General features: G+C 52.4%; 1 protein-coding gene across 1 annotated transcript in view; it reads right to left on the minus strand.

Annotated features, from left to right (window-relative positions):
- STK10 (serine/threonine kinase 10) overlaps positions 1-26,039 on the minus strand; it is a 111,552-nt gene extending 85,513 nt beyond the window's left edge. The window contains exons 1-2 of the mRNA XM_081825807.1: positions 25,531-26,039; positions 809-973 (exon numbers count right to left, since the gene is read on the minus strand). Of these exons, the coding sequence (XP_081681933.1) occupies positions 809-973; positions 25,531-25,686 (321 nt within the window). The 5' untranslated portion in view covers positions 25,687-26,039. The remainder of the gene's footprint in view (positions 1-808; positions 974-25,530) is intronic.
- Between the last annotated feature and the right edge of the window lie 1,564 nt (positions 26,040-27,603).

Raw genomic sequence — 27,603 nt, forward strand, 5'->3', positions numbered from 1 at the left:
AAAAATGTTGCTTGACATATAAAACACTTGCCGAAAAATAGTCTGAAGAGACACATATGTTCTAGGAAGTCTGGGTTTTATAAACTGAGAGGCATTCATACTAGACGAGCATCCACTGGACAAGCATTGTGCAGGGTGGACACACCCTGTGCAAACCGGGGGCGCTGCGGAATTACTCTAGAGAAGCTGGGGGTGATGCTGGGTTTGGAAGGTGGGCTTGAAGATGCATCTGCAATGTGCACATCACGCTAAGGCTGCTGACGGAGAATGGGGGCTGCTAAGGGGCCCCCTTCTTTAGCGCCACCATTGAAAAGAATCCCCATGCAGAAGCTACGGCCAATAATGATGCCACTATTACAAATAATAAAAGAGCCACAGTCACTGAACTCTCACACCTGCCAGGTACACTTCTAAACACTGATCATGAATTAATTTCTTTAATCCCTGTAATAACCATATGAGCTAGGCACCATTATTACTCCCATCTTACAGCTGGAAAAACTGAGGCAGAGAGCTTAAGAACTTGCCCAGGGTTCTCCAACTTGTGAGTGGCAGAGCTGGGATCTGAGGCCTGGCAGTAGAACTGTACACTTCCTTCCTGCTCTAAACCAGTGTCCCCACCCCCAAAAGCGGGGAGGCTCTGCAGAAAGGGAAGGATGGGGGACCTCGAGCCCCCCTGCTTCACTTTCTTCTCACCCCAGCCCTTGCCCTCAAAGCAGACACTGAGAAAGAGCTGGGGACCTCTGAACCAGGCTAGCTCAGCCTGCCAGGCCACAAGGACCCAGAGGGGGCAGTAGGCGGCCCTTACCCACAGCTTCCCGTCATAGTAGTAGGCTCCCAGGAGCTTCACGATGTAGGGGTGGTCACAGGTGGCCAGGATGTCGATCTCCACTGTGTAGTCCTCAAGCTCCTCCTCACTCTTGGTCTCAATTACCTTGGCGGCAGCCAAAGCACCTGTCTCCTTGTTCTTGGCCTGCAAAGTGGAGACAAAGAAGGTCAACGAGGACTGCCTGGCAGGAAACGGAGCCCAGGAAGCCAGCGAGGAGAGAGGCCCACAGGAGTGGGCCGGCAGAGCCCGGGGGTCCTCATGGGACAGTGAGGCCGGACCAGGAGATCCGCTGTTCTTAACAATGGCCAGTGCTGCTCAGGATGTCAGTGCAGGGGGCACGCATGAGAAACAACGTTTGGCATTTCATAATAACCGTATTTTTTAAAGTACAGCACACCCATACTATGAGATAAGGAAAAACACAAGAATGGCTTAGCTCTACAAATACCAACATGGAAAGACTGTTGTTCAGTAAGAGATCCAAGTCACTGAACAATAAAGTGGTACGACACTCTTTGTTTTTAAAGATTTTATTTATTTGACAGAGAGAGAGCACAAGCGGGGGCGGGGGGCAGGAGAAATAGAAGCAGGCTCCCCACTGAGCAGGGAGCCCATCATGGGACTCGATCCCAGGACCCTGGAATCAGGACCAGAGCCGAAGGCAGAGGCTTAACTGACTGAGCCACCCAGGCACCCCGGTATGACACTTTTTATATAAAAAATGGAAAACTGGGGGCACCTGGGTGGCTCAGTCAGTTGGGCACTGACTTGGACTCGGGTTGTGATCTCGGTCAGGGTCCTGGGATTGAGCCCCACATCAGGCGCCCTGCTTCTCCCTCTCCCTGCCACTCCCCACTTGTACTCTCTCGTGCTCACTCTCTCTCTGTCAAATAAATATATAAAATCTTTTGAAAAATAAAAAATAAATAAAAATGAAAAATAAGCGTTGGTGAGAATGTGGAAAAATTGGAACCTTTGTGCATGGCTGGTGGGAAGGTAGAATGGTGTACTCACCAGGGACAAGAGTTTGGGGGTTTCTTAAAAGGTTAAACATAGAATTCCCACAGCCCGGCAGTTTCACTATGGGGGATAAATGCAAAAGAACTGAACACAGGGATCTGAGCAGGTATCTGTCCACCCACGTTCACAGCAGCACTATCCACAAAAGCCAAAAGGTGCGAACAAGCCAAACGTCCATCTGCAGGAGGATGGAGAAACGAAAAGGGGTACACGCGTTCAATGGAATATTATTCAGCCTTAAAAGGGAAGGAAATGCAGGGGCGCCTGGGTGGCTCAGTCGGTTAAGCGTCTGCCTTCAGCTCAGGTCATGATCCCAGGGTCCTGGGATTGAACCCCGTGACGAGCTGCTTCTCCCTCTCTTTCTAATAAAATAAAATCTTTAAAAAAAAAAAAAAAAGGGGAGGAAATTCTGACACCTGCTACAATATGGATGACCCTTTGCTAAGTGAAAAAAAGCCAGTCACAAAAGAACAAATATCATATGCCCCCACTTATGTGAGATCCCTACAGGAGTGAAATTCAGAGACAGAAGGTCTAACAGAAGCCACTAGAGGGGATGGACAGATAGTGTTTAATGGGGACAGAGTTTCTGTTTGGGAGAATGAAAAAGTTCTGGACACGGGCAGTGGGGAAGGCTGGACATTGTGAATGTACTTAAGGCCGCTAAATTGTACACTTAGAAATGGCGAAAAATGGTCAGTTCTATGTTATGCATATTTCACCACAATTTTAAGAAGTGAGAGCAAGAGAGAAATGACCACGTAAGTGGTACAAGCGACTGCAGGCACGAGGAGCCGGCGTCCAGGAGAAGGGAGCAGAACCCACACGCCCTCAGGCGGCCCGTGAGCCATGGGGCTGCCGCGGGGAGCACTCCCTCACTGTGTGCACAAGGGAGCACACTTGCCTACAACACGAGCCCGAAAAGCAAGCCACTGGGGTCTGGAGCCTCTGAATCGCGATCTGTGGGAAAGCATGGGGGGAACGAGCTGCCCTGGAGCCCACGAGCAGCCCGGTCGGTCTCCACTGTGGTGCCTTCCTGAGGACAGCGTCACACGCCATTCACCTCAGAGAACAGCTCTGCAACCCGACCCACTGCAAACGGTGATGGCCCAGCTGCTCCCACACGCCTAGCGCCCCAGGAAGGACAACGGGCATTCGTATCGCCTCACATGACACGACAGCACCCAGCAGCTCAGTGTCCCCATTCTACAGGCTTAGAGGGGGGACATGGCTGGACCTAGGGTAGTGGCACCAGAATTCGAATCTGGGTCCTCTCACTTCCAAGACTCTGTGCACTTTCCACTACCAAACAGTCTCCCTATCATCCCCAGAACTCAGAAGCCTCTAAGACCGGATGACGACAGACACCTACGAGCACTCCCAGGCCAGCCCTGCACAGGGCACCCTCCATGCAGAGACTGAGCAGGGGCACCTGGGTGACTCAGTCGGTCACGCAGAGACACAGCAACGCTGCCCCTGGCCTCAAGGTCCTCTACCGCCAGTGACTAGACTGCATGTTATGGGGGGAGGGGAACCGAGAGGGGGTGTCGACCCGTGCCAGGGAACCTTCCAGAAGGGAGTGATGCCAGTAGGCAATTTTTATATTCATTTGTAAATTTATTCTGTTTAGGTAACTGTTTCTGTTAACTCAGCTGCAAAGTCCCCAGGCCCCCACACAGTGACAACGATGGTCTCCCAGTGATCAAGGTCACTGGACTACACTTCAACATGTGCTAACTCACTTATCTCCTCAACCACCCTACGATGTTGGTGCTATTACTATCTCATGCACAGATGAGGAGACTGAAGTAGAGTCCCCTGCAACACGGGAGACAGGGCTGGTCTGGACCCAGGCTCCCAAGTCTGCACTCTTTGGCAGGCTCACCCTTCCTCCGCATGGTCCCTTCCACATGTGGCCCAGGAGCCCGGTGCAGGGGAGGGAATTTCATGTGGGGTCATTCCCCAAGGTCAGTCCTGGTGCTGGAACTCACCGGCTCACTCGCCCTACCTGAGTGGGGGTCTCTCCCCTAAACTCCTCCTAAACTTGACAGCTTGTTGAGAACACCTGAGAAATTCATGAATTCAGCCACTGGGTGCTTGTGCTCTCGTGCTCTCTCTCTCTCACCTGATTGTGTACCCGCCCTTTCATTTCTGGTAATGCTGATTTTCAAGTGTCCCATGAGAGGACTATCAAAGTACCCTTACACATTGCACAACACTCACGCTCCTTCTCTCCAAACCCAGAAGAGGAGGTGAGGCCTGCAAAAGGAGAGCTCAGGGGGATGGCCAGAGCTACGGCCGGGTGAGCACAGCAACCACCTTGACCATGCTCTCCTGACCCCCAGCCAGAGCAGCATGGGGGAGAGCTGAGTGGGCATAAGCCGCCCCCCCCCACCCCGCAATCATTCACCTTTCACTCCTGAGAGGTGGTAAAAGGAGGCTGCATGTCATCTCTTCCTGGGTTTCCTGAAAAGAGTATTTTCTCCCCGAAGTGGGGGAGGCCCAGGCAGGGACTGTTTCCATGAGTGCACAAAACTTGCCTTGCCCATCACCCTGAAAGGCAGCATTGACCACGGGGCTGGGCCTCCAGCTGGGCGCCAGTGTCAATACGGAGGGACACCCGCTGCCCAGCACCTCGCTCAGATTACAGAGACCAGAGCCTGCCAGAAAGGGATTAGTTGGCAACAGTCATGGCATCTAAAGTGACTTGGCCAAAATTAAATTCTTTAAAAGCCTGGTTGAGGCAGCAATCTGCTCACTCCGATGTCAGAGGACGGAATAATAATAGCTGATGATAAACACAGCTAACATTGCCTGAGCACTCACCGTGTGCCAGGACAGGCCTTAAATGGAATTTCTCACTTCATCCTCCATCCAACCCTTGGAGACAAGTATTAGTAGTCCCAAATTACAGATGAGAAAACTGAGATTTCGAGAGGCACGGTGATTTGCCTCAGGTCACACAGCAAGTAAGGGGTAAAAGCAGATCCAAATGCAAGCCTGTCTTGCTCAAAGAGCCTAAATTCCAAAATCTCTTCCCAACCAGCCCCTCTTGGCGAGTACCCAGGGTTCCCTGCTCCATCTACCATTGCTAAAGATAAAGGAAGACCACGTAGGAACAACATGCTTGGCAGCTGTCAGGTACCAAAAGTACCAAAATTTAATCTACCCATAAGCCATTAAGGCAGGTGTTAGCCATCATGCCCACTTCCCAGATTAGCAGACTAAGGCTCAAAGGGGTATCAGGACCCACCCAAGATTGTGAGCTGTTGTGGTCTCCTGACCCCCAGGCCAGTGTTCTCTTCACTACACTAGACTGCCAGGAATCCGCCTCTTCCCTCCCTATTCATTCATTCAACCATTATTCACTGAGCTCACGTTATAGGTGAGACACTTTTCTAGTGAACGAGACAGCTTCTGCCTAGACGGAGCATTGGTGGGAGGAATCACTGCCCATAATTCACCCTTCTTGATTTTTCTTCAGTGGAGCTAACCTGCCCACATTCCCAGTCCCCAAAATACAACGGAGCAGAATCCACCTCCATTTCTAGAAGTGGGTGTGTGACTCGTCCTGGTCAATCAGAACACGACTGGCTCAGGGAGAATAATGGGATCACGTTAGCCAGTGAGATGCAAGCTCGGAACAGTAGCTGAGGCGGCTGAGGTTGCCCCACACCCCGCTTCGCCCGAGCCTCCTTCACTGAGGCACCAGGCCTGGAGCTGCTGGGACATGTGCCTGCAAGCAGAGCTTGAAAATGAAACTAGCCGAAGCAACAGGGCCTAGAGAGGGCACAGAGGACACTGTTTGATCCCTGGGATTAATTTTTACACTGGGGAGGTACTATTGAGAGCCTCATTTTATATATAAGAAAACTGATGCTCAGAGAGGTGAAGTCACTTGCTCGAGGACACACAGCAGGTAAATAACAGGGCTGGAGTTGAATTCAGGCCCATGTGGCTTCAGCGTCCATGTGCTGACCTCTTTGCTCGAGGTCAAATTCTGCAAAGGTGCCGTGTGGGCCTCAGTTTCCCCCTCGTAGAAGGGTGAGGAAATGATGCCCAAGCTCCCTCCGTGGTCAGACGTGAGGGCATCTTGGAGAGTGGGTGGGTCTTGGAAAGCTAAGGGTGGTCCAAGTGGATGGGGCACCTGTGGGAGTTGACAGGCAAGGAGTCACATAAAGAACAAGTGGATTCCTGTGGCCTCTGACGTCTGTCTCTCCCACTGGCTGAGCAAGGCAGGGGTCCAGCAAAGGATGGGGGAGCCCCCACCCAGCCCTCCACTGCTGGCTGGCAGTGACTAACGCCTCAGCCCACCCCCTTGAGAGCAGACACACAGTGGCCACTTGTGTTTACTGGCCGGGGCACCTCCGTGGGAACAATCTTCCCTTGTGCAGCTCTCGGGGCCCAGCCTGGAGGAGGTGGGGACAACTCTCCCAGCAGGGAGCCCTGCCCCACCCAAGGGGCCCCGGCCAGTCCAGTCAGGGGCCGGGGGCTTCCTAAAAGTCAACCACAAAGCAGCAGCTGGTGGAGACAACCCACCCCCTTCCCTCCTGGCCACAGGCTGATCACTGTGTCCCTCCCTCCTCCTCCAGGGAAAGAGCTGGTATCACAGAACTCAGATCAGAAAGAACATTAACCACCACTCCCACACCCCATCTCCCCGACCTCCCCTGCAGAGGAAGAAACAGAGTCCACAAAAGTGAAGGCAGTGACCAAGGTCCGATCTGGGACAGCTGCCTTATCCCCCTTGCAGATTCACAACTCTCCTTTCCTTTGGCAACTGCTCTCCCTCTTGGTGCCAGGGGTTCATAAGCAACTGAGCCCACCGGGTCCCAGGGCACAGCCCAGGCCCAGCCACTCATTCCTGGCCCTCTCAGCCATAGCCAGTGGTTCACACTTGCACAAGTGACCCAAGGCAGGCCAACAGGGTTGTACCTGGGTGGTTCTGGGTCAGTTTGGGGTTTTTTGGTTTTTTGGTTAAGTTATCAGGAAAGCGGCTTTTTTCTTTCTCTGGAGTTGCTAAACTGGTAGAATGAAAGGCTGGAGAATCCATAGCCCATGTGGCCAATCCTGCAGAGAGCCTGCCTGGGGATGAAGCCCTGACAAAGGAAACAGGGCCCACAAATGGAGAAGGGCAAATGATGAGGCCTGTGGACACCTGGAGCCAGCTGTTCCTGAAGACGGGGTCTGCCCTTAGACTTTTCAGTTACATGAGCCAATAAACTCCCTTCTGGACTTCTGTCATTTGCCACCAAAGAGTAAGTAAGTTTGCCATCTCTGGGGGTATTCCAGCAGAGATCACACATCCATGGAGGTACCTTACCACACCACACGTGTAATAAGGGCCACCTTCAAAAGGGTCACCAAGACCCACCAAGTGACCTTCACTGAGGCCTCTCACAGGACCTAACTGATAATCCAGGACACAAAGACCCAAGTAGAAAACATGGTTACTAAGGGGCCACAGGCAACAGAAACCAGGGGATTCTTCTGCCGGAAGAATTTTCCTCCAAAAAAGTAGAGATGCGTATTTATTAAATTACCAGAAACAAGGAATAATGGGAACCTCCAGTTGGCAACAAAACAGGTGGTAAATGGGTATGCTCATTACTGACAAAAACAGATTCCATCTTCTAAAGACAACAACTGCAATAGGTTTTTAAAGCCTATTAACCCTCATTCCTAAGAATTTAAGGCCAGGAAGTTATTCAAATAACAACAACAAAAGAAAGGTACTAGGATCGGGCGCCTGGGTGGCTCAGATGGTTAAGCGTCTGCTTTCGGCTCAGGTCATGATCCCAGGGTCCTGGGATCGAGTCCCGCATCGGGCTCCCTGCTCAGCAGGGAGCCTGCTTCTGCCTCTCTCTCTCTCTCTCTCTCTCTCTCCCGCCCTGTCTCTCATGAATAAATAAATAAAATCAAAAAAAAAAAAAAAGGTACTAGGGTCATGTTCACAGTAGTCCATAAAGATGGCAAAAAAATGCAAATAAGCTAAATGTTCAACAGTAAGACAATAGTTAACTTAGTGAGGTATTAAGCAGACCTTTAAAATGATAAATAAGAGGACAACACAGTAATGAGAGGAAATAATTAAGCCATAATAGTCAGTCAACAAGGCAGGATAATAAAGTTGTAGCTAAGCCAGAACTTTGGGGAAATTCTGGGCATCTACAAATGAGGAGGACCTGAAAACAGGGCATAAGGAATACAAGTGGTTTATGAAAATTAATTTCACTCAATGACATCTGACAATTATCCACAGGGGTCCCAGCAAGGACAGACTGGGGATGGTGCCCAGAAGTGACCACTTTATCTTGACCTTGTCTTGAATATATCCAGGGATGGGCACCCTCGTCCATCCAATATGGTGGCTACGAGCCACACGTGGCTGCCACGCTGAACAGAGCAGAAAACAGACTATTCCCATCACTGCAGAAAGTTCTAGTAGGCAGCTTTGCACATAAGGCTGCACCTGGCAGAAAATACTTTCTCACAAAGGTGAGGGGGCATCTAAAACTCACTTCCATGTTCCAGACCCAGCCTCAGAAACATGTATTTCTTTTTCTAGGAAGAAACGAAGGAAGTGCAAAGAGCGGGCAGAAGCAGCTCAGGTGGTGATCATTCGCTAGTGAGGTCTCCTAGCAACCTAACTGGGCAGCAGGCGTGAGGGAAGGCTCCCAGCCGGCCTGTCGGATGAGCAGCCTGGGCGCGTGGGTCAGAGCCAAAGAATGGAGTAGACAAGGCTAAAGCTTTCTATTTTCCCCATCCTCTTGACTCCGGATGGCTGTGTCAAATACGGTTCAGGCCGCTGGAACCGAGGAGGGGCTTGGTCTGTGTCCTACAGTGTACAGCTGTGGAGTCCCTGCCCGAAAACATTTTCTCTGCACGGTGAGGTCTGTTACTCATCACAGGAAAGGCTTCGACTCTATTACCGAGGGAGGAAATCTAGGCCTGGAAGGTCACAGCAGGACCGGCTACGTGCAGGGGAAGGGCCCAACATAAAGGCAGGCAGGGTGTTCTGAGGGCAGCAGACACAGAGCCAGGATAGGCAGCCAAGGTGGCCTTGGGTTCGGACTTCCACCCATGCCCCGGGCTGGCAGGCATGAGTCAGCTGAGGAGCGGAGCCTGAGCACCACAGCCTAGCCCTCCAGAGGCTTGGGTCTTGTGGGCCTCAGGAAGACGGCGGCCTGCCTAGGCCTCCTGTACGGTCTCTGGAGGCCGGATAAGCATCACCCCACCGGAATCCAGCATGGGTCCACGAGGTATGCAGAAGTACTGCTGCCCGCTCCTGTTAAGAGAAAAGGAAGGCCCCTGTCCCAGGTCACCCAGCTAGGAAGTGCCGTCAGGACTTGACGCAGGCCCAGCTTTCCCCTCAGAAGCCCCCTAGAGGAAACATCTCCAGGGGCTCCCACCCAGTCTCCGGGTGTGCCAGGCCTCCTTCCCCAGCTCTGCCCTCACAGCCTTCAGCCAGAAACCCTCTTTGGGCAAATGTCAATGGCTCCCTGCTGCCTGACCCAAAGCTTGGACACCCTGGCCTGGCACGAGGGGCCCTGGTGACCTGCCCCGTCTACTTTCCAGGATTCCACCACCACCACCACCCCCATACACACCCCCCTGCTACGGCCAGTGCCCTCCTGCTTCCTTTCCTCCTTTCACGCCTTTCCTTCTGCTCTTTCCTCCACCTGGAGCGCCTTCCCCATACTGTGCTTATCCCACAAAGTCTAACTCAACCACAGCCTGTTCCGTGAAATGCTCTGGGAACCCCAGCTCCCCGACTACTATTTCACACCTTATCAGGCCTTTCTCCACAGACCTCCTGGTTCCCCAGTCATTTGTGTTCAAAGATTCTCTCTCTAACTTGGCTGTGAGCTCTGAAAGGCTAAGTCCATGTCCGATTCATTTTAGTCTGCCCCATCGAGCCCAGCCCAAAACAGCCAGTGGATAAAGAGGAACATGGGAGCGGGGGTAAATAGGAAGATGGGAGAATGGGTGGGTGGGCAGGCACATGAGCAGTGGGTGGATGAATGGGAGGGCGGAGGGAGTAGCTGGATGGATGGGGGGATGAATGGGAGGGAGAGTGGGTGGATGGATGAACAGGTGGATGGATGAATGGAAGGGAGGGGGGTATGAAAGGATGGGTGTGTGGGAGGATGGACAGATGGGAGAGTGAGCGAGCAGGAGCATGAATGGGCAGATGGGAGAATAGGTAGATCTGAGAGAGGAATAAAGGAATGAAAAGTAGGACTAGGCAGTAAACAATCATTAAGTCTTCTTTTTTCCCAAAAGGCACTTGAGCCTACCTTGTTGTTGACTTCTACGGACACCAGACTCTCTCCTTCCCTCAATACTAGAGCCAAGAGTTATTTCCACAGGTACCTAACCTACTGCATCTCACCCATGTCCCCACCTTGTCCAACCTAGAAATGGGCAAATTTCCACCAAGTGATTTGTAGAATGGAAACAGCACAGGACCTAGGTTCAAATTCCGACTCTACGCCTTACCAGCTAAGTGCCCTTCAGGAAAGCAAGGAACCAGGCTGTCGTTTTCTGATAGCCAGGTGGACAATTCCAGAGACACAGGAGAAAGTTTAGAAGCCACCGTGGGTTAATCGGTCAACTACTGGCTGTTACAGTCCTCGCTTAGGACTGTGAGTTTTTGATTTTCAAAAGCCTCAGAGCATGTTTACCTTGTTCACCAAAATTATCTACTATTATTATGTTCAGCCACAGGATACACTAAGTATTTTAAAATAATGGATGGATGAACTGGTGTTCGTATCTGTGTGCAAACAGAAAGAAATGATGCCCTCCACATAAGGACAGAAAGGAAAGTGACAAGAAGTCCATTTTCTCCTCAATATATTTATATTCCTGAATCTCTAGCTGGTCTCTGGTTTTGAACGCAGTCTCCTCTCTAGCTCGGAGAAGCCAAAGCCTTTGACTGGGCAGGATATATGCAGCTAGTGAGTCCTGCCAAGTGGAGAGAAACCACTTCCCTATCAATAATCACTGGGCCAAGTTTCAGCTCACGACAAATGAGACAGCCAAGTTTCAGAACAAGAGACACTTAAGGATGGCAAAGATTGTGAGGCGCAAAGCAGAGGAGGGGCACAGCTTCCAAAGCCAGCCATTTAATACCCTCTCCCTCGGGGAAGGGAAGCCTGGCGAGCCATCCCGGCACAGCAGGGAAATGCTGAGCCTCCAAATCCTTCTGGGCTAGCAAATAAAAAAACCAAAACCCAACAGGATTGGCCTCAAAGATACCACGCCACGGCTTGACCGAAAACCCAGGCAACCTGTCCAACTTGGCCAGGGATGTGGGAGCCTTCAGATCTCAGCTCTTCAAGAGTGATGGGGATCCAACCCCACCTACTGCTGATAAAGGAGGTGAGAAGGTGATACAGGGCCACTGCTCCCACCTCTCCCAAGCTCCCTCTCACTGGAGGAGGGCCCAGAGAGGAATGGGTGCTGAGTCACGGCAGGAGGGCAGCCTGGGGTCAAGAGCCGAGAGGAGGGAGAGAAGAAGGAAGGAGCTCTAGCCAGCACGTCTTCCGGGACCCACCTTCCTGCACACACCGTGCAGGGCTTACCTCCTCACTCCATCTTCACCACAACCTTGGGGGACGTGTGCTCTCTTACCAGCCCCACTTTCCAGGCAGTTCCAAACCTCAGAGGTGAAAACTGCTCCATGTTTTCAATCAACAGCACTTTTTGGGGTGCCTGGGTGGCTCAATTGGTTAAGCAGCTGCCTTCGGCTCAGGTCATAAGCCCAGGGTCCTGGGATCGAGCCCCGCATCGGGCTCCCTGCTCGGCAGGGAGCCTGCTTCTCCCTCTCCCTCTGCCTGCCTCTCTGCCTACTTGTTCTCTCTCTCTATCTGTCTGTCAAATAAATAAATAAAATCTAAAAAAAAAAAAAACCCAGCACTTTTTGTGCTGTTTTTTATTATTTTAAAAATCAACACACACTCATTAAAGAGCATCTTCTAAATATAATATTACAAAGAAGACAAAGCACCCATAATCCCTTGAGCGGACCTAGAAGGTATTATGCTAAGTGAAACAAAGGAAACAGGAAGACAAATACCCTGTGATTTCAGTTATATGTGGAATCTAAAAAACAAACAAATGAACAAACAAACAAACAGACTCTTAAATACAGAGGACTGGTGGTTGCCAGAGGCGGGCGGGGGGGGGGGGGATTTGAAATAAAGGGGATTAAGAGGTACAAACTTGGGGCACCTGGGTGGCTTAGTCTGCCTTCAGCTCAGGTCATGATCTCGGGGTCCTGGGATCGAGTCCCGTGTCAGGCTCCTTGCTCCTGGGGAGCCTGCTTCTCCCTCTGCCTGCCCCTCCTCCCTGCTTATGCTCTCTGTCAAATAAAAAACATCTTAAAAAAAAAAAAAGAGGTATAAACTTCCAGTTATAAAATACGTAAGTCATGGAGATAACAATACAATACAGTCAATAACACTGTAACAATGTTGTTCGGTGACAGATGGGGACTATACTTGGGGTGAGCCCGGAGCATCACCCAGGATTCCTGAATCATCACGTGGTGCACCTGACGCATTCTGGAGCACCTCCAGGGTGCCGTGGTGGGGGCCGTACCCACCTTAACACTTCCCAGCTGGGTGACCCCAGGGGACTTACGTGACCGCTCTGTCCCTCACTTTCCGCCTTTCGTCCAATAAAGATGTTCTTAGTTCCTGCCTCCCAGGCTGTTGTGAGCATTCGGTGAGTTAATGCGTGAAAGACGCTTACTTAGAACAGAGCTGGGCCACAGGGAGCATCCCACAAACATTTGCTCCTTATTCTCCGCAAGTATATGCTTCCCCACTCTATAAAAGTGGGGTTCAACTGTGCACACTGATCGGTCATTTCGCTGAACAGTATGCTTCTGCATTGTCTGCAGTGACTGTCATGCCATTTAACCATATGGCGTCACAAACAGCCCTCCGGATCACAGAACACTCTTCCACAGCCTCGCCTCCCAGAGCTACCGACTGTTCAGCGACTGGCAGGGCCAGCACAGACGGGACATGCTGTGAGGCCACCCGCCCCAACCCAGGGTGCTGCACCCAAAGGCCCGAGACTTGATTCCGGATGCCAGACGGCTCCCCAAGTGGCTGGGCCACCGCAGGCCTCGGGGTCGCACAGGCGGGCAGCCCGCCCCCGTGCCCTGGCTAGCACTAGACCCAAAACGTGAGGAGCTGTGCTCAGGGCAGTCCTGCTGGCCCCTGGCTGTGTGTCCCCGGGGACTGGCCTCATAAGCCTGCAGGTATAAAGACAGAGAACTGCTGAGTCATCATGTGCCACAGCTGAAACTCACACGACACTGCACATTAATTATACTTCAATTAAAAAAAAAAGCCACCTACAATCCCAGAGATAACTGCTGCTAGCACTGGGGAGTCCCTCCTGCCAGTATCCCACGGCACAGGACAAGAAGCACGTCACACTTGTGAGAGAGCTGGTACCATGCCCATTTCTGCAGAAAAGGAAACTGAGGCAACGTCACTTGCCCCAAGTCACATAGTACAGACAGTGGCCGAGCTGGGCCTTGCGAGGTGAAGGGCACCACCACGTCAGGGGCCTCAGAGGCGGGGCTCGGGCGGGAGGCGTGGGGTGCTCCACAGGTCTTCTGGGGATCACCTTGCCGGCCTCAGCGGACGGCGTGCAAACGGAGCAGAGGCTCGGCACCCAGCTGGCTCTGCCTCCTCACTAACGCAGCCCCCAGTCCCCCTCCTTGGCCCACAGAAGCAGCAGGAGGTTTCCCGTCACCTCAGAGTGGGCTGGGCTGGAGGGCACTGGAGGAAGGAGGCTTGAAAAAGAGCTGGGGCACCAGAGCCCACCAAGACGCACAACAAAGGTAGAAAGACTCAAGGCCAAACAGGGAAGCGGGCCAGCTCTGACGGGGTCATTGCCTCAGGGTGACAGAGCCAGCTTTGATGGTGGCAACAGCCTCCGAGGCCAAGAATTGGGCCTGGGCTCCCAGACAAAACAGGCTGGAGCTTTCCAGGAAGGAGGGCAAAGTCAGGCGCGCCCTTCAGGGCGTGAATGTTGCTCTTCCACCAAGCGGGGTGGCCTCAGCCACCCCCAACCGACTGGCCACGGGCACGGAGCTGAGACTGTGAAGCCGGAGCCTCTTTATCACTGAATCGTGTTCATCGTCATAACACGGCAGGCAAGAGAGAAATAAGCTTTAGGCTGACCTCCAGGAACCCATCACACCAGCGCCTACGCAAGAAGCAGCCTCCTGCATGACAAACAAGGGGAGGTGGTCCAGGGAGTCTGCCCGTCAATCCTCAGGAAGCCAGTCTGGTCCATCAGCCTCAAGAATCCTCAGCATGCTGACGGCAGCCACCTTCCCTTCTCCCTCCATTCTGAGCACTGTGTGAAGGACTGGCCGTGACTCAATCTTCACAAGTTCTCCCAGGGAAGCACTATTTTGATCCTCCAGTTTACAGCTCAAGATACTGAGGCTCAGAGAGGTGAGGTGACTTTCCCAAGGTCACAGAGCAAGTAGGCAGGGAAACCAGGAGAAAGCTCAGCACTGATCCCCATGCCTACACTCACAGTCACAGTGCTGGGCCTGCCCACAGAGGGAGGAAGCGGGGGCTGGCATTTACTCATTCATTGTTCACTCATTCAGCAAAAATTTACTAAGCATCTGCCATGAGCATCTACTATGTTAGGCACAAAAAAAATCTCCCTGCCTTCAGGGACCTTACATCTTCCAGAGAGGAAAGAAAATAAACAAGGAGACACACAAAAGAAATCTAGTCTGTGACTGGAGCTCTGAAGGAAATCAGCAGAGAGCTGTCACCTTGGTCAGGGAGGGGTGGTCAGGGCAGGCCTCTCTGAGAGGTGACATGTGAACTGAGACCCAGAGGATGAGCAGGAGCCCTGGCTGCGCAGAGTAGTAGGAAGAGAGTGGGAGGCAGAGAGAACAGCGAGTGCAAAGGTCCTGAGACAGAAAAGGGATATACCTTCAACTCCTCTCAGTGGCTCCATCCCCCCACCCTCCAGACAGAGGCTGGCTAGACTTAACTCTTCAGTCACCAGCATGTGGTTAAACCTCTTGAGTATCAGGGACTGAATTCTGGCTCTGGTATCGCCTGTTAGTAAGAAAACAAAATAAGCGGGCGCTGGGTGGCTCAGTTGGTTAAGCGACTGCCTTCAGCTCAGGTCATGATCCTGGAGTCCCTGGATCGAGTCCCGCATCGGGCTCCCTGCTCGGCAGGGAGTCTGCTTCTCCCTCTGACCCTCCCCCCTCTCATGTGCTCTCTCTCATTCTCTCTCTCAAATAAATAAATAAAATCTTTAAAAAAAAAAACAAAATAAGCAAGCTATGGGGAAAGGAAGGAAAAAATGTAGCAAAGGGGAAAACAGGGGAAAAGGGGAAGAGGGAAAAGAATGAGTGAAGAGGAAGGGGAGTGCGGTGGAGGGAGGGAGAAGGGGTGGGGAGAAAGGGGAAGGAGAGCACCCAGGAGCACCCCGAGCGAGCGTTAAGATGCTGTGGCACCAGCCGGCCCACACCCACCAGAGCGCTCCAGGAGGAGGCCAGGAGCACCCAGCTTCCCCACCCTGACGCTCGCCCACTTCCCCTGCCACTTCCTCTGTGAGCCGGAGCCCTGCCTACACCCGTCACCACTTCCTCTGTGTGAGAGGCCACCGCCACCATCTCGGGGCTCAGACCCAGCTGAGGCTGAGGCAGGCCCAGGAAGGAGGGTGTAGAAACACGAAGGCCCCAGGGAGACCCCACACTGAAGGGACTCTGGGCCCTCTCCTCACGCCCCTCGTCTTTCCCTCCATACTGTCCAGGAGAAAAGGCACAGGCTCCTAGCCAGAGACATCCAGGGTCAAGTCCAACCTGGCCATGGAAAATCCGTGTGAGCCTAAGCAAATCAACCAGTGGGCCTCTGCTTCACCAGGTGTGGAGTGAGGATGCTAACCCCTGCCTTTCATGGGGCTAGCAGAAGCATAAATGATGAACAGATAAGAAGAGCAACTCCCCACTCACCTACCTTGTTCACCTTGGAACCCACAGTGCCTGGCACACAGTAGGTGCTCAGTTAATCATTCTAATGGCTAACACTTATTTGAGCTTTTCTGAGGTCCTGAGCCAAGTGGTTTCCATGGGTTATTTCACCCTCCAACCCCCCCATGAGGTAGTCTCATTCCCAGCGCCACTTTGCAGCTGAAGACACAGAGGCACGCTTAAGTACTTTTCTCAGGATCCTACAACCCACAAGAGGTAGAGAGCCAGGCTTTAACTCCAGAAACTCCAGAAGCTCATCCAAGTTCCTGTGCCAGCTCTGATCCCCGGCAATCATGAGCTTCCCTTCCCTCCTCACCCTCTCTGCTTTCTTGCCTCCTCCTCATGACCAGCCCTTGCTCTCTAGAATCTTCCTGCCTCCCCTCCATGTACATCTCGTTCTTGGGCTGGTTGCCTTCCATCAGTTACTTCCTCTCCCTGGGCTCTGACCGGGGCCCCGACCACAGTGCTGGCCTTCCCTCCTACCCCCACCTGCTGGAGCCACCAGGGTGTGGCCACTCTGTCCCAGCCTTCACTCATCGGTGGCCACCCCAGCCTTGGGCAGCCAGGAAACCTGGCTCTGGCATCCCCTAACTCCCCTACTCTGGTGACCCTCCAAAAAGAGCTCCTCTCTAGGGGCGCCTGGGTGGCTCAGCTGGTTAAGCGACTGCCTTCAGCTCGGGTCATGATCCCAGGGTCCTGGGATCGAGTCCCGCATCGGGCTCCCTGCTCTGCGGGGAGCCTGCTTCTCCCTCTCCCACTCCCCCTGCTTGTGTTCCCTCTCTCGTTATGTATCTGTCAAATAAATAAATAAAATCTTAAAAAAAAAGAAAAAAAAAAGAGCTCCTCTCTAACACTGCACAAGGCTGACCCGGTCAGGCCCTAGGGACTCAGGGCAAGCAGCACATTAGCTGAGCTCAAAAGCATCACAACCAAGTTCCTCAGCTTGGCATTCAAGGCCTTCTTGACCTGGCCCCAAATAGTATTCTTGATCTGGCCCTGCCCTGGCCAGCCCCTCCAGCCAAGCCCAGCTCCCAAACCCACTGACCACCTGGACTCAAGGAGGCAACTGAAATGTATAGAAGGGGCCAAGAGGAGGACACAAGGTGGGAGTCAACATCAGAGGCCGGATCCACACTGTGCAGTTTAACGGCCACATGTCGCCACTGGGCACCTAGAACATGGCTAGTCCAGACTGAGATGTGCTGTAAACACGAAACACAAACCCATTTCAAAGACCTAGTATGGAATAAGAGTATTAAAAATCTCTTTCGGGGCATCTGGCTACACTGTCGGTAGAGTGTGCAACTCCTGATCTCAGGGTTGTGAGTTCGAGCCCCACGTTGGGTGTAGAGATTACTTAAAAATAATTTTTTTTTTTAAAAAACAAATCAGTAAGTAACTTTTTTACTCTATATTGATTATTGAATGCTGCAAATGATACTTTGGATATATTAGATTAAATAAAATATACTATTAAACAGGTGGCCAACAGACTCATGAAAAGATGCTCATCGACACTCATCATCAGGGAGATGCAAATCAAAACCATAAAGAGATAATCACCTCACACCTGTCAGAATCTCTTATATCAAATACACAAGAATCTACAAGTATTGGTGAGGATGTGGAGAAAAGAGAAGCCTCGTGCACTGCTGGTGGGAATGTAAACCACTGCAGCCACTGTGGAGAAGAGTATGGAGGTTCCTCAAGCAATTAAAAACAGAGATACCGGGGGAGCCTGAGTGGCGCTGTCCATTAAGCGTCCCACTCTTGATTTCGGCTCAGGTCATGATCTCAGGGTTGTGAGATCGAGCCCCACAATGGGCTCCACGCTCAGCAGGGAGTCTGTTTGAGGTTCTCTCTCTCGGTCTTCCTCTGCCCTGTCCCCCCTTACCCTGCGCGCACGCATGCACACACTCTCTCTAAATAAATATTTTTTTTAAAAAATAGAGATACCATACAACCCAGTATTTCCAATACTAGGTATTTTTACCCAAAGAAAGCGAAACACTCATTCAAAAACACCTCTGCACCCCTATGGTTACTGCAACGTTATTTACAATTGCCAAAATATGGAAGCAACTCATGTGTCCACTAATGGATGAATGGATAAAGAAGATGCGGTGTAATGTATTACTATTAGTCAGTCATAAAAAAGGCCGTTTGAGACAACATGGATGGGCCTAACGGGTATCATGCTAAGTGAAGTCAGTCAGAGAAAGACAAATGCCATATGATTTCATTTATATGTGGAATCTAGAAAACAAAACAAACAACCAACCAAAAACAGACTCCTAAATACAGAGAATACACTGGTGGTAGCCAGAGGGAAGGGGGCTTTTATGTGAAATATGATTTCATAATGCTGGCCAGAACTTCAAATTTGGTTCAGCCACCGTGGGAGCCACACAAATCAGGCCACAGGCCACACGAGCCTCCAGGGCCACCGACTGGCAACCTCAGGCCTCACTATATGGCCTCTCTCCTGGGCCAGGCTGCTCTCCAGCTTGCCATCACCACTCCACCTGCCTGCCTGGTGGCAGCCTTCCCCTTTTCCCAGGAGCCCTGCCTCTGTCCTGCAACAGCTCACTCAACCCAGCAGAACCCCCTCTTTCTCCCCCCACCCCGGGCACCCAGCAGCAGGGGAGGCCGCTGGCCACATCGAGCACCTCCTAGGAGCCAAATGCTGTGCCCTTCCTGGGCAGCGACTCCTCGTCTCAGCCCCACCCTACACAGGAGGAAACAGGCTCAGAGACCAGCCACTCGCCTGAGATCACACAGCCGCTAAGTGGGACAGCCAGGATTCGGACCCCGGTCCATCAGGCTGCAAGGCTTGAGTCTTTCATCATATACTCTGGGACTTGACACACAGACGTGAATTAATACTGTTTGCCAAACCAAATTGAGCCAGTTCACTTCCACGAGGCAGTGGTGCTCAGCTGGAGCAATTTTGCCCCCCAGGGGACATGTGGCAATGCCTGGAGACATTTTTGGCTGTTGCAACTAGGGGACAGAGGGGGAGGAAGTACCGGAACTGGGGATACTTCTAATGAATAGAAGCTAAGGATACTGCGAACGTCCTATCATGCGTGGGACAACCCCTCCCACAAAGGATTCCCACCCAAACGTCAACAGTGCCAAGGTGGAGAAGCCCTGGTAGAAGAGGCAAGCTACCTTCACCAGCTAGACCCCAAGACCTGACCTCTACTGCTCAGCTGCTTGCCCACGCCCACCTTTGTCCCTCCTTTTTCCTTAGGCTCTTCTTTCCAGCTTATCTCTTCCCTCCGGCAAAAGACACGGGGGACACAGCCTCCCGTGATGGGAACCGAAACATCAGCAATGATGACAGCCAGCACAAAGAGCTCCAGCGGCCCAGACCACCCAGACGAGCTGGAGCTCACCCCGACTCACACCTGTGCGGCCGGACCACCAAGGGACCCAGGGAGTGACGGACAGTGACCTTCCCCTCATTAGAATACGAAAATCTCCGCCCAAGGAAGAGCACAAGCTTCCTGAACACAACATACAACATATGTACAGGCTTGTTTCCTGGAGGTGTGTGAGCGACCTTGCGTCCGTCTCTACATACAGAGACAAGGCTCCCCTTTCTCAATATTCATCCCAACCCTAGACGAAAGGAGCCCATTCACTCTTGCTCAGGGAGTCTCAGCCTTGGAAGTTAATCCCAAGATTTCCTTATTTGCTGCAAGTTTCCTTTGTGCAACAAGTTCACCTGGTGTAGTCTCTACCTTGTGACTCACCAAGAAGCCAACTCACACTGGTTGGGTCTCACGACAAATACTCTTTCTTCTTTGTCCCCTAGGAAGCGGCAGTTACTCGCCAGGACCTTCTCTTTTTGCTACCACAAGCGTCAACAATAACAAAGTATAACGAAGTATCTTCCTTTCTTGCCCACCTCCTGAGTGGGGATCAGGTACCAAAGTGCATCATCACACCTCCTCAGCTCCTTCAGCCCTCCTCTCCTCCAAATTATCATGTCCCTTTACAGACAAGAGCCTGAAGCTCAGAGTGCAAGGTCACTGGCTCTGCTTGAAACCCAGACCCCACTGAGCCCCAAATTTCTTCCCTTACCCACCCTGTCCTACTGCCCTCGGCAGCAGCCGAGAACCGGGAGTGACCATGCAGGACTGTTTTCTGGGGTCTGTGAGGCGGGCAGCCCCTGGAGTTGTCCCTGGTCTGGGTAATCTCAGGAGGCCAGAGGACCCCACTTGGGGATCTGCTTAGTTGTTGAGCTCACGTCGCCAGGGCCTGCTCTGGAGCCAGCCAGAAACAGTCCCAGTGTTAAATCAGCTGCTCAAGCGGACCCCCTGAGGTCGGCAACACCCCAGGAAGCTCGGGGCCCCTGGAGTTTAGGACCAAGCCAGGAACCCACTCACAATAGCATGGACTTCTATTTAAAAACACTAGGCTGAGCGGAAATAAGGTTACTGCCTGGGGGCAGATCTCTTTCCGGAGGAGGAGGGGAGGGGCACAGGCCGAGCCCCGGGCAGCCCCAGAGGAAGCGGAAACCCAGGCCTTAAAACTATGGGCAGGAGAGGAGGTGAAAGCAGGGCCCCGGCCAGGAGGGGCGGAAGGCCTGACAGCTGGCTCCCACCTCACTGAACCTCTGCTTTGTCTGAACCGGCAGCGCAGGGCAGGATGTGGCACTTGAAGGGTGAAGGTTAACAATGGATCTCTGGGCTGGAGGGCACCTGAGGTCCCCAAGGAGGGCAGACCCGTCCGAGGCCCCAAAGGACTCGGGGACTGGCCCTTGGCCAGAGCAAGGGAAGAAAGGGAGCCTCTACTAACTTCTCTCAATTTCTTTTAAAAATCCTCCCTCAAATAGGCATACCCTTCCACCCAGTAAATCCCTTCTGAGCATTGAGCCTAAAACAGGATTTAAAACACAAAAAGAACTTTACTAGCAAACCTGCTCATCAACATATAGCTCTGCTCTAAGGCTCACTTTGGAAACGCCAATGGCCCAACACCATTAATATATCACGGATCAATTTCATCGAAACACTAAATTCGCATTTGCTTGTGTGCAGTTTTGTGGACCAGAAACACTAGGTGAACACAGAACACCGCACCCAGCCGAACCAAGTGGCGAGGAAATGCCCACATTGCACAGGGATGCACCTAGAACATGTGTCAGGGGCCCGTGGCCCACACCACATCTGGGGTCCCACTTAGCACCCGTCTTCAGATAACCCTCCTCCCGCCGCTTCCCCTGCAGCCACGGGTCCTGCCCCCACGGCCACAGCGCCCAGCGCGTGGTTTTCACCTTATGGTGCTGTATTTAGTGTAAGATGCTTGTATTTCTTATCTATAAATTTGTGTACAACTACAACCGGTTTTTTAGGTTCCTCTTTTTTTTTTTTTTTTTAATGGGCTCCTGCTGCAGGCTGCAGTTTTAAGTGTTCTGCTCTTAGCACCATGTCTTATAAGGTGCGGTTCTTACTGATTTTACTCAGCATCAAGACCTTTTGGGGAAGGCATATTTACATTACAGCAGAACTGACTACGTTATGTAAAGTGCTTAGCACAGCGCCTGGCACATAAATAATAAGCATTTAATCAACTGTGGCTTGCTGGGAAAAAAAAAAGCTAGGGGCGCCTGAATAGCTTAGTCAGTTAAGCTTCTGACTCTTGGTTTCGGCTCAGGTCATGATCTCAGGTGGTGGGATCAAGTCCCACGTGGGGCTCCATGCTCAGCGCACAGTCTGCTGGAGATTCTCTCTCTCCCTCTCCTTCTGCCCCTCCCTCCCCGCCCACACACAGTCTCTAAAATAAATAAAATCTTTTTTTAAAAAAGTGAAATATCCAATAAGATTAAGACCAAGGAGCACTGAGCCATCCCAGAAAGTATGTAGGAAGCATTTAGAATAATACAGAAAGAGCTTTAAGAATGAAAGATGGTATAAAACGCTGCAGGTATGTAAGATTACAACCCTGTGTTAAAACATTTTTCTTGCCATAAAAAAATGGTAAGGTCAGTAAGGAAATATATCAAAATGTCAAGAGCAATTGATGGGACTTAGGGTGATGTTTTCCCTTTTACCTAAAAAAAATTTTCTTTGTATATTCCCTATTTTGCAAAAGCATACACCTCTTAACAGCTTAAAGGTAACATAAGATCAAAACCAAAGTAATTTTCAAGAAGCAGAAAAATGGAGCACCTGGCTGGCTCCGTCGGTGGAGCGGGCGACTCTTGGTCTCAGGGTTGTGAATTCAAGCCCCATGTTGGGTGTAGAGATTACTTAAAAATAAAATCTTTAAGAAGGAGGGGAAAAAAGGCAGAAAAATAATCTCAGCCTGCTAACCCAACTCCTGATGTCTGCTCACTCTGTGCTTAGCACGTGAGTACCCACCCTGCCCCTGTAACAGAAAGCCCGTCCTGCTTGAAGGCAACTTTGTTCCACTCAACATATCAAACACTTCTCTCCTTTCTACCTTGTCTTCAGAATAAAGAGGATTTTTAAGAAGCATTCTGAAATGATACAGGACAAGAATTTTGAAACCATATAAATACTGTAACATTTGCTTTGTATCAAGTAATGAGATAGAAATGATTTTCTTTTGAAGTCAATTTGCATGGCATAAGGATTAGGGGAGAATGACCTTGATTCTGCCCAGAATGAATCCTACCCTCCTTTTTCTCTCCTGAGGCCAACTGTTCATAGGTATATCAGGAAGAATAGGAGAAAGGGGACTCCTATCTTGAGGTTGCGATTGTTTTCGGTTTTGAGCTTCTGCAAGACGGTCGTCAGGAAATCTGTAGTCAGAGTCCTGTCCTAACAAGCATGTGACAAATTGAGATTTCTAAGGCTGCATACACCAGGGAAGTCCTCAGGGCTGACTTCCCCACACCGGCTGCCAGGAGAACAGAGAGAAGAGATGATGCTCCCCAGTTCACAGCCAGCTAGCTGCTCAGGCACTGTGTCAACATGTAAGTTCTGGTCCCAGTCATAAAATCTAGATGGAACTTCTGGCCTTTGCTGCCCCAGTGGCCATGCCAGGGGACAATGAAGTGGAAAGGAGTTATGGTCACTGATGAGAGTCTGTAGTAAAGTATTACCGGATTCAACTTCAAGGGGCTGAGCAAGCAGCTCTTCAGAGGAGGAGGCATGGGTGACAGGGACCTTCAATCCAGGGTGGGTCTTCCATAGTGGGTAACTAAGGAAAGTGTTAAAGTGAAGCTCAGAGCCTTGGGTTCTAGTCCCTTCTTCTCCAGGGGCCCCAGTATCCCCACATATAACATGAGGTTGAGTTGGATGAGTGGGTTACACCCCAAGGCCAGGCAACTGATGTAATATGTCGCTCAGGTGTATCAGCCATCGCACAGCTCTCTAGCTCTAGCTCCCTCTTGTCTTAACTATGAGAAAATCATGGATTCTGAGGTGGTGGGGAGGGAGCTGTGGTGCAACCAGCTCACAGCTCTGAGAACTAGATTCACTTAAAAAGGGTGCACTTGCCCTGGACAACCGGGGGACAAAATAACTTGTGAATCAGATAGCTCCTTTGTATGAAACTTCCAGAGTAGCAGAGGGGTTTTACAGGGCTGGAGCCAGCGGAAGTGACAAGTGAAACTGACAAGGGGAAATCTTACCAGCATAAAAGTAAAGTTCTGCATTTAGGCTTAAAAGAAAATGAGGGGCACCTGGGTGGCTCAGTGTTTTGAGTGACTGACTCTTGGTTTCAGCTCAGGTCATGATCTCAGGGTCGTGAGATTCAGCCCTGCTTGGGCTCTGTCCTCAGCACAGAGCCTCCTTGAGATTCTCTCCCTCCCCCTCTGCCAGCCCCTGCCCCGCCCCCCACCGCCAATGCTCCAGTGCTCTCTCTCGCTCTCTAAAATAAACAAATAAATAAAATCTTTAAAAAAGAAAGAGAAAATGAACCATTTGGAGCCAGGATACACTGGGAGAGAGGACAAGACTGCAAGTGAAAGCCAGCCCCTATCAGAGAAAAAATATTAGTGCGAGCCAACAATATGCACTGAAAACACCAACTGAACCTTCTGGAGGAAGGAGGATGTAGCAAGCTGACCAAGGGTCCAGCTGCCTTCATGATGGCCAGGGCACATCTGGAAGGACAGGGTCTGTCTGGAGAAGGCAAGGACCCTGGCCGCGTGTCCAGGGGGGGGCGCGGCAAGCCTGAGGACAGTCTCCTAGGGCCGCTAGGAGGAAGAAGCCACCCTGAGAAGGGTAAAGAAAGATGTGCCGCCTGTCCTCAGACACATGCAGAGCCCTCAAGAGAAGGGCAGCAAATCAAGGCAGCCAGAAAAGCGCAGGTGTGAGCAATACAGAGGCCTGCTTCTCCAACCACAGGATCTCTGCTCCAGCGGGGGTTCCACCCTGTAACAGGAAGTGCGGGCTCCGAGGGGAGGTGGTAAGGTAACAAACAGGCACCCAGATGGGCCTCGTTGGCCTCCAAACTGCCTCTAGGAGCAGCACTTCTCAAAAGTTCTGTGCTTAGCCATCACCTGAGCATCTTGTTAAAAGGCAGACTCTAACCTAGCAGGGCTGGGGTGGACCCGCCATTCTGCATTTCTAAGGCACTCCCAGGTGATGCTAACGCTGATCCTCCAGGGACTACACTTGCGTAATTGGCTCTAGACCCCCTGCAAGGCGGAGAGCAAGTCCCGACCAGATAGGCCTAGAGAAGCCTCCTCTGTGGTCCAGCACTCCTGAGGTCAGAGTGGTGTACAAGCTACGGGAGCCCCAAGGAGGGTGCCCGTGTCTTAGGAAGGAAGGATCCCTCCTGGAGTTACGCAACAAAGTAACATGGGGCCATTCGCTCAGTAAATGTTGCCTGGGGGAGAGGAGAAAAGAGAAAGGGTGGCGTCAAGCCCTATGTGTTTGCGTCCCCAATACAACTCAGCATTGGTTCACAGGAGCAGGAACCAAACAATGACCTGCTGCAAACGTGTCTAGAATTAATCAGCTCTGCCCCACCCATGCCTCCACAAAAGCCCTCTGCCCCCTTATTCCTGCAGGGAAAGGTGACTGAGCACTGGAAGGCTCCCCGGCTGTGACTCACACACACACACACACAATCAAATCCGATCCCCGCAGCACAATATTCCCAGGGCCCTGACCTCCCCTTGCTGCTGCCCAGTCCGAGCCCACCTTTCCAAGCCTAATCCCTCACTCTAGAGCCACCCTTTTTCCCGGCTCTGGCTCATTTTCAGGTGTGTCCCCAACTCCACCGATCCCAACCCTTCCAGACTCGGCCGAGTTTCTCTGTCTCCACGCCTCGGCATGCTCACAGCATCTGTGTGGCCTGTCTTAAAAAGTATGCCTAAGAATCAGTTTTACGGCGGATGCGTCGTCTCGGATGCCAAGGTCCTATAAGCGCCCCTTTGTCTCCCCCTGCGGCGCCGAGCGCGGTGCAGGACGCACAGGAAGTACTCAGAAACGGAGCTGGGGGCGGCGGCCGTGCCCAGAGGGGGTGCCCAGCACGCAGGGACCAGCCGAGCCGCGTGAGGGTCCCCAAGGCGGAGCGCGGGACCCCGAGTTCAAGCCCCACAGCCCGTCTGCGCCCTCCCGAGCCGTTGGCCAGGGCTGATCGGGGCCGGCGCCCCTTCCTTCCGGAGCTGTTCCACGCGCCCGGGGCCACCCACCCCCAGCGCCCTTACCTTGTAAACCTTTCCGAAGGCGCCGTCGCCCAGCTCGCCCACGATCTCCCACACCTCGTTGGGGTCCACGTCCCGGCGGACGTGCTCATATTCGCGGGACTTTCTCTTCTCGAAGGTAGACAGGCGCAGGATGCGGCGGAAATTGGCGAAAGCCATGGCTGGGGGCGCGCGAGCCGGGGGGCGAGGTGGCGCCGGCTCCGGCTCGGGCTCGGGCTGTGGCTCCGGCGGCCGCGAGGAGGAGGGGCTGGAGGACGCCGCGGCGCTCGGGGGTTCTCCCCAGACCCGCCCTTCCCCGCAGCCCGACCCCGGTCAAGTGCGCCCCGGGCTGCGCGCGGCGGGAGCACCCGGAACCGCGCAGGCGGCGAGCGGTCCCCGCCCCCGCTCGGTCCCGTCCCCGGGGCCGCCTCCCGCCTGCCCGCGCCGCTCACGCCGCACTCCGGCCCAGCCAGCGAGCCCCGGACGCGTTCCCGGGACCTGGCCCCGCGCCCACCCACGGCCCGGCTCCACCTGCCGCTCCCCGGCAGCACCCGGAGACCCCTTAATTGGCTGCGGGCGCGCCCCGGCTCCGCCCGTCGCCGCAGGGCACTCTGGAAACTGTAGTCCCCCGCGCGCCGCGCGTCCGCGAGCCACGGCAGGGCTTCAGGAGAGCTTAGGGCATCCCTCGGCGGCACCGGCCCGGGTCTGCGAGGCCGGCCGCGCCGCGTGGCTCGCTAAAGGTTTGTGGGAGCGAGGGGGGAAGCAGACTGGCTTTCGCGAACGCCCACTGATGGTCGCCCAAAGGCCAAGGAGGTGAAGGGCTTTAATCACTGAATCTGCCCCGCCACTACCCCGCAAGCCTGCTTTGCTCGCGCCTACTTTTCAGGTAGGGGACGCCCGGCGGGCAAAGGCTCCAGCCAACCCCCAGGCTGCACATCCTGCTGGAGGATCCCGGGCGGTTTCCTCGGCGTGGTGCTGCCTCCTAGTGCACGAAATGCTGCGCCCCTTGCGGCCGCCGCCAGTCCCCGGAGGCCGGGGCTTCCCGGCTCGTTTCCTGCTTCCCAGGGGCTCTCCCGCACCAGGATCCACAAACTGGCCAGCATGAGAGGGCCGGGAGAAAGAGCTCCTTGGGGACTTTTTAATCACATGCTTCATGATGGATCTTAAGATATGTTTGCATATTTAGTAAAAACTTTCTTAGTCTTAATTTCCCAATTTTAAAAACTGAGCTCATTACAGACAGGAGTGAAGTTTTCTTTGACCTGCATCATCCTTGATCCTGGCTATTTGATTTGCTCCACTGCCCCTGTAGCAGCAACTGTTCACTGTCTATAGGACAATTATACTTTTATCTAAATCTACAAAGTGGTTCTGTGAAAATTGATAAAAAGGAAACCTCACTAAAGGGGAGTTCAGAGCTAAAAAGGGGAGTCGGGAGCACTTGATGTCAATTACAGGAAAATTGTCAATTGCAGACTCCAGCGTAAGAATACTCAACAGGAACATCATCAATTACAGGGCGCAACGGGGAAAGATGCACATTACAACTCCGGGAAGAAATCCACTACTCTGGTAACTCAGCCAATGGAAAACCATTATCACCCTGAACTCTTGCTTTTCTCCAGTACGGTTTCCTTCAAAACAATTCCTCCCAACTTCCTCCTTCTCCATAAAATAAAGTTCCTCTCCTTTGTTTGTTGGACTTGCCTATGGTTTTTCCTTGGCTTGCGTGTCCTGAATTGCAATTTTCTTTTATTCTCGTATAAACCCATTTTGCTGGTAAAATAACTGGCTGTTTTATTTTTTAGGTTACATTTCCAAGTAGAGCATGCTGAGGGGTGCGCAGCCTGAAAAGGTTATTATGGTTACTCTACCTAATAATCAAATGCAATGTCAGCGAATATCACACTCCAGGAATCGCCACCCCTATGGAGAATGTGAATGTTGAGATGTTTTCAGCCCTTCCTGAGCAGTGTGCAAATTCGAAATGTTACAGAAGCCTGGGATGCTGGTGGTGGTCTGCACAAACGGTGCCCCGAGTAAAGGCTGCCAAGAGGTTTGAAAGGTCCCACACCTTACTGAGCAATTAGAATTGTA

This window comes from Leptonychotes weddellii, chromosome 7, assembly GCF_054177405.1.
Source record: "Leptonychotes weddellii isolate Sample4059 chromosome 7, ASM5417740v2, whole genome shotgun sequence".
In the NCBI taxonomy this organism is placed as follows: Eukaryota; Metazoa; Chordata; class Mammalia; order Carnivora; family Phocidae; genus Leptonychotes; species Leptonychotes weddellii.